At 34.8% G+C, this 11,436-nt stretch overlaps 1 protein-coding gene across 6 annotated transcripts in view; it reads left to right on the top strand.

The window, feature by feature from the left end:
- The window catches only part of PCGF3 (polycomb group ring finger 3), a 91,733-nt gene that overhangs the window by 34,355 nt on the left and 45,942 nt on the right, over positions 1 to 11,436 (top strand). For all 6 annotated transcript variants that reach the window (XR_006169576.1, XR_006169575.1, XR_006169574.1 and 3 more), the window contains 6 exons: positions 3,099 to 3,195; positions 5,118 to 5,173; positions 6,283 to 6,393; positions 6,854 to 6,942; positions 8,095 to 8,232; positions 9,827 to 9,907. Coding sequence is in view for 2 of the 6 variants with exons in the window: in XM_042822913.1 (XP_042678847.1) it covers positions 3,099 to 3,195; positions 5,118 to 5,173; positions 6,283 to 6,393; positions 6,854 to 6,942; positions 8,095 to 8,232; positions 9,827 to 9,907 (572 nt within the window). In the remaining 4 variants the exon portion in view is untranslated. The remainder of the gene's footprint in view (positions 1 to 3,098; positions 3,196 to 5,117; positions 5,174 to 6,282; positions 6,394 to 6,853; positions 6,943 to 8,094; positions 8,233 to 9,826; positions 9,908 to 11,436) is intronic.

The following is an 11,436-nucleotide window of genomic DNA, read 5'->3' as shown; positions in this document are numbered from 1 at the left end:
CTATCTAAGACCCAGTGTCTGCCATCCCTTATTTTCTAACAAGCTCTGCATTCTTGCTTCTATAAACTATTTCTAGCTGTTCCGCTTCACCCCCCTTATTCTCAGTCACTGTGAAGCCTTCTTGCCTTTTTACTTCCACTTATGGGGCCCTTCTCACCTTTCACTCAAAGATATCTTTATATTACAACATTTTAGCAAAAGTATTTTTTGAGCTGTGTTCAGAACCAACACATTTATGTAAGCTGGGCCCTCTCTTTGTCTGCTTGTATCTGCTAAAAGCTTAGAACATCATTGGTTTTGTTTGTGTAGACCTGTTTTGTTCTATTTAGTAGTACTTGCCATGCAACTTCAGAAACCATTTTAAAATGCATCTGTCACAGTATATTACTCTGATGAAACCAGTATGTTGATTGAATAGTTTCACTGTCTTAAGCTTTTTTGGAAGAGAATTAATTGTTTAATTGCAATGGCTTCATCTCCACTGAAAGTTTTTGTTTAACTTGTTTTATTTACCACCTAAAATTTGCTAGAAAGGTTAAGTAATCTCAGCTAAGATTACATTTTCCATTGTATTTTGTTTCTAAGTTATGCTTATCAGTTTTAATAAGTTTATTTTTTCTGTTGCACTTCCTTGCCATTCTTTTTATTCTTATGTCCCTTCTGCTAATGCTTCATATTGTAATTTCCACAGTGTGCTTCCTGGAGTGCAAGGAGACAATTAGATCCTTAAGCTTGGCTTCTACTTAATTTTTTTCTTAACTACTGCTATTAACAGGATTACATATGAAAACAGTATTGTACAAAGTCACGTGGCTGACTTAGATCTACAGATTCCTTTTTTGTTCTTTCACAAGTACAAACAACCTTTTCTCTCTGTTGACATAATCTAAGGTGTTTCTCACATTCATTTATGAAGTAAGTCTTTACTAATCCATAATATTTTCTCCAAAAGCAAGGGAACACCACTTGCTTTTTGTTTTTTCACCCATTCTGTGGTTTTTGGTACCCTTATCTTATCTGTTTTTATTTTCAGAATACTACCTCCAAGTGTGTCCAGTAGCACTGGATTTATTTTTTTTTTGGACGGGAAGCACAGCTTTGTATAAAAAAAAGCAAAACAAAAAACATTTTCTACAAGTTGGTGCTATTTATGTTGTGTATATTAATACTAATGATACACACTCCTGAGAAAGCATCCTTGCAGAATCTACCCTGAAAGTGCCTTGCCTGTTGAGATAATGAATTCTCCACTGAGTTGTAATTTTCTTTCTGCTTCTACTCATAACTATGCAGTTACCTCATTACTCTTCGTATCCCTCTCCTCAGACATTCATAGACTTTTCAGCAGTAAAGGGAATACTGGAAACCTGCGGTGAGAATCTTCTTGATGGAAAACACACTTTTTCACTTCCTTTTATGCTTCATTTCTCTTCTCTATCTCTAGATTGTTAGTGACAGGCAGGCCTCTAAATGAGTAGGTAAAACATTCAGTGGTAGAAATTCATTATTAAATCTTTACTAGTGTACCTCTGTCTCATGGTCAGAGTTCTAGGTTGTCAGATATATGTAAGTCTTTATAAACCTTAGTATTTTCAATTTGATATTCATTGCCGTTATGTGTAAACGATATTTTGAAATGAGAAACAGAAGGTAGTATTCTGTGAGTTCATGAGGATGATGAACAACAGCTGTTTGTTGAACTAGATATAGAATGGGAATTGTCAAGAAGAGTGAAGCTACACAAATAAATAATCAACTTCCCTATTCCTTTCCTAGTGCATGTTCTTGGATATGCTTAACTGTGAAAGCAAGAAAATATACTCAGTTTTTTTTTATTTAGTTGTTGTGGGTGGACTAATAAGCCTATCAGAATATAGGCTGGCTTACTCCGAGTTCTGTTGAGTAGGAATTGATGTACGCTTCTTCCAGACTGGAAGATTGATTGAAATAGGAAAGTAGAACTGCTGTTGTGGCATTCCACTGCCACATATTGCTATGCAAGGTCTATGCTTTGTGTTCAAAGCTATGAGTCTTGACATGACCATAACTTCTACCAGCTGTGGTACTGTCACTATGAATGTGTAAATACAATATAAAGTACAAAGTCCTTATGCCTGCTTTGGTGCTGTGTAATTTTCTTGATATTACCAGCTGTTTATTGAAATGTACCATCATCCTGTCTGAGAGCTAGATGGCACTGTAGTTACAGAAATACTTCTACAATGTGTGCATTAATACCAAAATTAAATAAACTGGTGTTGCCTTAGAGAAAAGTAATTTCATTTTTTTTTCCTTAGCGTATAAAGTTGGAGTTGTATTTAGAACTTCAAGTGAGTCAGGAAATCACGTATTGGTGTATATTACCAATACTGTTTCTTAATAAATAGTTTATTTTGAACCAGGTGCAGATGAGCATGCATATGTAGCTGGAAAACGTTTCAGTGGCATTCATCTCTATAACGTAGCACTGCTTTAGCAGCCTTCACCAACTCTTTTTATGAATACTTAAGATCTGTCCCCATTTAATTATTTTTCTGAGAGAAATTTAACTGTCACATACTCTGTGAAAGTTAGAAATGAAGTAACCACCGGATATCCAGTCTTGGAGCTTCCTATTCTTGAAAAAGGAAAAAAAAAGAAAAAAATACTACTTAAAATAATTTCTGTGTCCTAGTTTCATTTCCACACGTGCCTTATTTCTGTATGCAGCCATGGTTAAAGCAAATTGGCTTAGTGCCTTAATGGCATACAGTGCCTGTAATATCATTTGTGTAAACTGGATGCTGCAAGTTGACCTGATAGAAATAGCTGTTCTAGTAAGTTCCAGAATTGGATTGTGTGTTGTGTGCTGTATTAAGCAGACTCTGTCTATGTAAAGGTGCTTTGATTCTAAGTGCAGCACTTCCCTGTATCTAGAGCCTATGTGAAAAATGTTGAAAACTGCGTTCTGCGTGGTTAGACATGACTGCATGATGGAAAAAATTGCTCTTATGTATATTTCAGTAAGAAGCATTTTGCAATGATATAAAAACAGGCTTTTCTGTTTTTCACTATGCTTGTTTTATTTCTTTTTTAATTATGAATGTCCCTTTTATCAGTCTGTAGAAGCTGCCTGGTGAAATATTTGGAAGAAAACAACACCTGTCCAACATGTAGAATTGTTATACATCAGAGCCACCCTTTGCAGTATATTGGGTAAGTAAGAAAACAGAAATGCAACTAGTTTCACTCTAGGTTGTTTTAAACTCTTTAATACAGGACAGCTTTCTCCTGAAATGTCTTATGTGCTGATCAGCAGGCAATAAATTTAAATGTAAGTTTGAATTGAAATTTTATGAGGAGATGCAAGATCAGACTTTCCTATGAATTTTCAACTCCTTGACATCTGTTAGGATTTTCGAGGCTTAAGAACATGCAAACTGTGCACTTTCCTGTTTAATTTTTGAGCAAGTTTTAATGGATCATAGAAGATACATAAATGAAACATGTATAAAAATAATATTTTTACTAAATCAGCAAAACTATTTTTAGTGTCTGATACATGTATAGTATGATAGGATATGATATGTATGTGTCAGGTATTATCTGCGTATGCTTAGAATGCACGAGTAGATGCCAATAGGAAGGAAGGAATTTATGTGACTCAAGACAACATCTTCATCTACTGTAAAGCTACAGGAATACAATACCTTGGCTTAGAACTTTGTTTTCAGAGCCAAAAGGGGCCAGGAAGCAGAGCATCAAATTGAGAAAATATAGAAAGGAATTCACAAGTTGTTTATGGTCACAGAATACTTTAAAGGAAGTATTCTACCTGTAATGGTCATAAAGTTCTGCCCCTTTGAGACTAAAATAGTCTGCCTAGCCTACTTTTGTCTTATTTATTTATTTATGGAATAAATAATCGTTAGTCAAAAGTTTCGCTGTATGTGTTAGAACATGAATTCTTCACTTGTGTTCATCTCCCTTGTCTGAAGAACCTATAAACCAAATGTGTTTTCTCTTTTACAATTCTTAATGATGTTAAATGCTCACTTCTGGCATTGAGATGATGGTAGGTTCACTCATTTTTGTTGAAATATTTTTGGAGAAATTGCCAAAACATCCATGTGGTGCCAAGCCAGTGTAAATGGGATTGCTATTGCTTGAAATTATATGAATTTTAGGATTAATGATATTTTGGTTCTCCATGTAGTCCTACTTCAAGAGATACATAATCATCCATTACACTCTTCGAATTGTTACCATTTCTGTAATTGTTCACTGATCTCCACTGCTGTGAAGTGCACGTCAGGTGATGAGAAACCCGAGACTACTCTTGTAAGCCCGTTGTCTTATTTAAGTCAGATCCAGGATTTCATATTGCAAGGTCTACTGAGGTAATGACCTTGCAGCAGCTGAGACAGATACTTAGATTGTTTCTGATTTTATTTATGGATTAGAATTTAGGATAGTAGTGTATTTCTTTCAGACTGTGAGTTGTTTTAGACTAATGTAGAAATTGCAGGTAAATAGTAAGTAAATTATGATTTAAAACAGAGATTTATATTTGTGAACTTGCTACTGAGGTTTAGAATTTCAACCAGTCCTGGCATGTTGAGTTTCTAATGTTTCTTTCATTTGGGGCATATTATCTTTATGGGCTTCACAGATAAAAGCATGGCTTAAGAGCAAAATCAAATTTTCTTTATGTTGTTGTCTTCTTTCTTTTGTGTGTGTGTGTTATTTTCTTTCATTTTTGTTAAGGCTGGTAGAGATAATGCAGGAAGGTGAGGGATGAATCTGTAGATACAGAAAACATACTACCTGTGATTCTTTTCTACTAAAAATGTGTTTACCTTAAAGTTTAAAGGAGTTTTGAGATTACTGGTGATGTGTGCCTGACTGCTGAAGGGAACAGCCTAATTCTTCCTCTTTTATGGGCCTTCTATCTTAGTCTTTATCTCAGTTCCTTTCTAACTATTCTCATCTCTTATTTTATGTAAAGCTTGAAAATTGAAATTCTTTTTTAACAGACTTAGAGCTTTTAAATCATTTTAGCACTGAGACTTGTTTAGCACATATGTTTTGAAACAAGATAGTTGAGTTACTGATTCTGTTTTTTTCCCCCTTGATAGTCATGACAGAACAATGCAAGATATTGTTTACAAACTTGTGCCAGGCCTCCAAGAAGGTAAGTTGTAGTATGATCCTTTTTTAGACACAGTTTTGCACATACTTCTGTAACAGTTAAAAAACGAACAAGCAAAAAAAACCCACAACGAAATAAAAAATCTCACGGTTTCAAGTGACGAAGTACAGAAGGGAGGGGAAATTGAGGAGAAATAAAATATACAGCATAAAATTTGTTCTTTCATTAGTTCTGTTTCTTGTGATTGATCTGGTTTCATATCTGTACTAGCAGTAATTTTGTTGAGAAGAAGAATGCAAGATGGGATATTTAATTAAAAAGTACTAAACCACAGCTATTACTAAACCACAACATTAGTTCAGCTTTTACATATTGGCACAATGCAGCTGCTGTTTTTTTTTTTTCTTTGTAAACTGTGGACATAGACCTATTATGCCAGATTTCCAGAATTCTCAGAGGTAGAATGCAATGCTGGACTGATTTTAGTTTCAGTGAAGTTTTCCTCTACTGAGCGAGTCCTTCCTCAACAGGTGGCTTTTAGTTTGTATTTATAATAATTCTCTTAATAATAATAATAATAGTAGTAATAGTAATAATAATAATAATAATAACAACAATCCTCTTTGAGAGTGGATCTGTTCAAATAAACAAGTACTTTATAGTAACTATCCTATGATATTTTTGTCACAACATTTTGTCACTTATTTACATCACAACTTTCATTTAAATAGAATATCTTAATTCACTTATGATGAAGAATGGATTTCTCAGATATTGATAAGCAAGCTGAAATAGATTATATGAAAATTATTTCTAGTATATTGAAAATCAGAACAGTAAATAAAAATTCAAAAACAGTAGTTTGACTAAAATGTTGTGGGAGGGATTCAGAATAAGGCACAGTACTTAAAATCATCTCATTTTAATGAGAATGTTACCATAGAGCTATTCAGATGACTAGTATTCTGACTCTGGCAAATAAGGTCAGCCATGACTTGATGCAGTAGCAAAGATAGAGGATTAAGTGGTGACAACATCACTACTTGTTGGCAGTCTTGTTCCACTTGAATCAGAACAGGTAGAACAGGCGAATCAGAAACACTGTATTAGAACTTCATTACAGTGGTTAATATTTACAATTTTTTAAACAGCGGAAATGAAAAAGCAAAGGGAATTTTATCACAAACTGGGCATGGAAGTTCCAGGAGACATCAAAGGGGAGACATGTTCTGCAAAGCAGCATCTGGATTCTCATCGAAATGGTAAATGTTTTTATTTATTTATTCTTTCTTGGGTAGAGTGCTGCTCATAACTGTCAAACAGGTCTGCCAGAGGTATGTGTCCAGTTGGTTTTTAAGAATTGCTTCATCATGCTGTACAACAGAGTGCACGTAGGCTGGTTTTGCTTCTTATTTGTTCATGTAACCTTTATTTTTAGCTTCTCCTTCACTCTTGGTGAAGGCGATCTCCAGAATAGTACCCACATGGGGACTCAGTGAAACTTCACAACTCCTGCACTGCTAGCAGCTGGACTGAACGCTATGCTGTATACTTGTTCTGCTCTTTTATGTGTGGGTCTGTTGGCAGCTTGTATTGCAAAACAAAATAATTACTGTCTGGGAAGTCATTCTGTATTGCAGTCATGAACTCTGCTGTTTGAATCATGTTAACGTGAGAATCTCCTGACAAGTGATATCCCACATATCTGCTTTCTTACCTAAGGTGAAACTAAAACAGATGAAAATTCAAACAAAGAAACTTCAGAGGAAAAACAGGAAGAAGATAATGACTACCACCGAAGTGATGAACAGGTGGGCTCATAGGTCTTCTTTTATTTTTATCTGGGGTTTTAGATTTAGGGCCTTGTTAAATTACTAACGAAAAAACTGTTTCAGGCTTTTTTTTTTTTTTTTTTGTTCACTGCCAAAAACAAGATGCATTGTTGCACCATGATTTCGTGTAAGTATGATTTACTTATTGGGATATAGCAGGAACGGGTAATATTTTAAAGGCACTGGTATTTCTGTCACTTTACTGAGTTTCAAACTGTTTATTGGCTTTCAGATTAAAACATATTCAGCTTATTTGGGTCCCTTTATGAATGGGTGTCTCAGTGTTATTCTGATACACCGAACTGAATGTGTGTTAATAATTATGAATAAAACCTTGTTCTTTTTTTCTGAACAGTGATAGTTCTATGCCATCAAAACAGTATGAAAGCTGGAAAGTCCACCATCAAGTTGTAAATACAGTGCACATTTGAAATTGAAATCTCTTGCTAGGATATACCAGCTATGCCTTTTATATTTTTCTCATATGTCTCCAGTGTAAATTTAACTTGGATTGATTTTCAATTATAAAACAAGAGAACTTCCAAAGGGATTGTACTTAACACTAGATCCTTTTTGCACGTAAAGTGAATCATCACAGAGCTTAAACTAAATAACAAATTGGTGGATGAGAAAAGTGAGAATTGAAGCATAGAAATGGAATAAACTTCATTTTGATGCCCATCCTTAGAATTTTATAAGTATGTTACATCATTTTTGTCCATTATTTTAAAATTTGCTATTTTCTTTTAAATTTAAAATTCTCTAGAATTAGCAATTGCATTAAAAGCAAGGAGTTACAGAAGAAACAATTGTTAAGAATTGAAAACAATTTTCTTACTATATTTCAGACTCTTTTTAGATGTAGGGTCCTCATGAGTTTTTGGTAGCCTGTGAATTTGCACTGACACATACTTTTTCCATCATTAAGAGAAGAATTTTTAGTCAAGCGTGCTTATCACTAAATGACAAGTTCTTAGGAAATGTTTTCTTTAATTGGACTACATGCATTTCACTTTAAGGAATATTAGTATTTTTCACTTCACTGTATTAATGTGAACTGCTTATGGAATACATAATGAGGACTGCAGTCACTTCTTGCACCCAGCTCTGACTGCTTGCTTTTTCCTGAAGGTAAGCATCTGCTTGGAATGCAACAGCAGCAAACTGCGTGGATTAAAACGAAAATGGATTCGCTGCTCAGCACAAGCAACAGTCCTGCATCTGAAGAAGTTCATTGCCAAAAAACTAAACCTTTCTTCTTTTAATGAGGTAATATTTTAATCTTCAAATATAATTCTGTGCATAAAAAGTTCTATGGAGAAGTGTGGGATCATTCTTTTTCAAAGCAACATCTTATTTTACTTCCTGAAAGTAGCAGCAAACGCAGTGTCTTAAATTGTATTCTGTATAGTCATTTTTGTAAGCTAAGGAGTTGAATTTAAACAAGTTATTTTTCTACAAATATAATATTTTTTTCACTTTCATTTTAGGATTTATGGTCTTATTTCCTGTAGATTTTCCTTCTTCCATTACCTCTTTGTCCTAAATACCACAGTTAAAATGTAGCTTGGGTTTATAAAGGATTTGCCTATTAGTTTGCAGTGCATCTTTTCATGTCCGTCCTTGGGCCAAATGGCTTTGTTATGATCTTCTACATGCACTTGAAACAGACTTTTCAAGGAGCTTTATTTCATACATTATATTCAGGTGCATATATGGCTGTTTCATAAACATGGCCCTTGCAGAGGTTTCACATTCACTGCAGGGGACAGTCAGTAACAAATAATTAAGCACTACTGATGTTGACTGTGCTGTCAATGAAGTCGCTACCCAAAGTGTTATATCCTTCCTTTCCAAGGGAATACTTGGAATCATATAAAGAACTTACGGTGAACTGTACCAAAAGAAATACAGTTTTTTCACACTTCTCCCATTTCAGATTCCAAATTAACACTTACGACAAACGTGTAATGCAGCTTCTGTTGACTACTTCTTTGGGTCTTGCTCACAGACTCTTTTCATCTCAATCATTTGCTTTCTAGTCTGTAGTGTCAAAATCTTTCTATTCAAACTTCTCAGCAGCTGGTTTGTATCCTTATTGTTCTTGTATTCCAGCTTCTCTGATTTCACACCACTCTATTTTAGTGCCGAAACTTACCTAGGCTTCCTGAAACAAAACTGGAACATCTTTCTTGTCCTCATCTGGTTAGTAAGCTGTTGAATTGCAGCTGGAGCCCAACAAGAGCATCACTGTTTGAAAAGGGGGTCTTTTTTCCCCTTTAAATCAGACATTTTTTTAAAGACAGAGCTTTGATTTTGTGTGTAAGGCCCCCTGCCCCATGCCAGTAGTCTCTGATGTAACAGCCTACTATCATTCCTAAGGAAGAAACAAACTGTAACAGGTACTGTTTATTCTTCTGCCACCTCTCCTACTTTCTTATATGATATATAAGTTGTGGTGCAGTTAGTGTATTAGTGCCAGGAAATTGATTTGTGTTAGCAAGTGTTAAGTTTTAGGCATTTGCTTACTGCAAGTTATTCAAGGTCTGAGTTATCACTAGATTTTTAGAATGCCCAATAAAATGATGTAAAGCTTTTGGGAAGAGGGCATTAGCACTGCTTGCGAAGGTAAATCAAAGTTAAGTCCAGTTCATGCAGAGTATTAGAGGTAGGTATAGCACTTCTATGTTGAGAAAAGACATTGTTTTCTTTTTTTAAACTACCTTTGTCTGCAGAGCAACTGCAGGATGGATAGTTCCATAGTCTTTGGAGAAAATAAATCATGCCTAAAATTTGTAGTATTGTTTGAAACATATTTCACAGATTGTGTCTCAACACATTGACGTCTTCTTTGTATTGTCAGCTGGACATATTATGCAATGAAGAGATTCTTGGCAAGGACCACACGCTCAAGTTTGTAGTTGTTACAAGATGGAGATTTAAGGTATGACATCGTGATTTCAAATAAATCATAGAATGTCTAAATTAAGGTTGTCTAGATTAAGAATGTTTTTAAAATATGTGGCTCTCACAGTTACAAAGCAATAACTGCAAACTCATGTCTATCTAATGCAGCATTTTCAAACAGTAAATATTAAATTTGATTAAATATAACAAACAAGGGAAGATGGTATGTTGCATCAGCTGTCAAACTGTGATCAACTCTGGCAAATTAATTGGAAGCTACAAGAAAGTATTAATTTTATCTGTGATAGGTGAAACTGATTGTACTCTGTGTAGGTGGGGAAAGGAACTGTGATGCAGGAAAGGCAGAAATTTTCAAAACGGTTCTTTCCTGTAGCTGAACAGGACAACTTTATTTCTCAGGGAGAAAGAGTAATTGCATTGCTTGCCTGCCTTAGTTAAGGAGAATTCCAACAGTGTTTAGCAGGCAAAAACATGGCATGTTAAATGTGTTTGAGTACATCTTTAACTTACTGATTGTGTTTCTCTGAACAACCCCTTTGCAACTAAATAATAAAGTGGAACATCTAATATGTTAGTTATCACATTAATAATAGCATCTCAAGTGAAACAGATGTAAGAATGAATTGCAAAGTTGGGCACTTATGAGTTGTCACACTTACAGATTCACTGTATGTATATTTTATGCTCTTTGAAATAAGAGGTGGAATAGTGGACAACAAACACAACCCAAGCTTACAGTGTATACTGAGATAGAACCACCTAGTGGCTGTGGATGACTGTCTGAAAGATGTGCAGGTGGGAGTAGGAAAGTGTCTCCTTCTCTGCGTGTAGTAAAACAGTTTCTTTTCTACATATAGCTGCATAGCAGATACAGATAGAAGGCAGAGGTCAGCCTCTGATTTGCAGAGAGGTCACTATTAGAATCCTACTAGAATTTGTTCCTGAATGATCAAGAGGTTTGAAAATGCAGTAATATCTCAGTAATAATGCTGTGGTTATTTGGGATAGCAAAGTCAGATTAATCACAAAGTATTTAAGAAAGCCTTTACAGTTCTGTGTGATTAGAGATTGATGGGTGATGCCTCAAGTTCAGTGTAGGTTACTGGGGATAACACTGCTGAACTTTAAACAATGACGAATTGTAAGCTAACAGAATTTGCGAGGATTTAAATTCTTATGTAAGAAAAAAATGCTGGGAATTTTTATGAAAAATAAATAATTGAACAGGAGCATCAAATTGATGTACTATTCATAGTTATCATGGAGATTTCTGCACTTTTGAATCAAATGGAAAAGGCAACTGTGTATTGACATCTTAAATGAAAGAGGTGGAGAGTGTAAGATGAAACTCAGAGGCTCTGGAACAAATGGAAGTGATTTTTTGCAGGGTGAGCTACTCCTTGATGTGACATGCTATAGATGTTAGAAGTTTACAAGTTTACCTATGTAGAAAAAGAAACAGTGGATATATTCATAGAAGAGGAATTGAACTATTAAATATATGAAGTACTGTGTACTCTTATACTGAATTCTAAGCATTTACAT

Source organism: Centrocercus urophasianus, unplaced genomic scaffold, assembly GCF_019232065.1.
Source record: "Centrocercus urophasianus isolate 14NV4802_14NV808 unplaced genomic scaffold, USGS_Curo_1.0 seq_21, whole genome shotgun sequence".
In the NCBI taxonomy this organism is placed as follows: Eukaryota; Metazoa; Chordata; class Aves; order Galliformes; family Phasianidae; genus Centrocercus; species Centrocercus urophasianus.
This window is presented reverse-complemented; position numbering and strand designations above follow the sequence as displayed.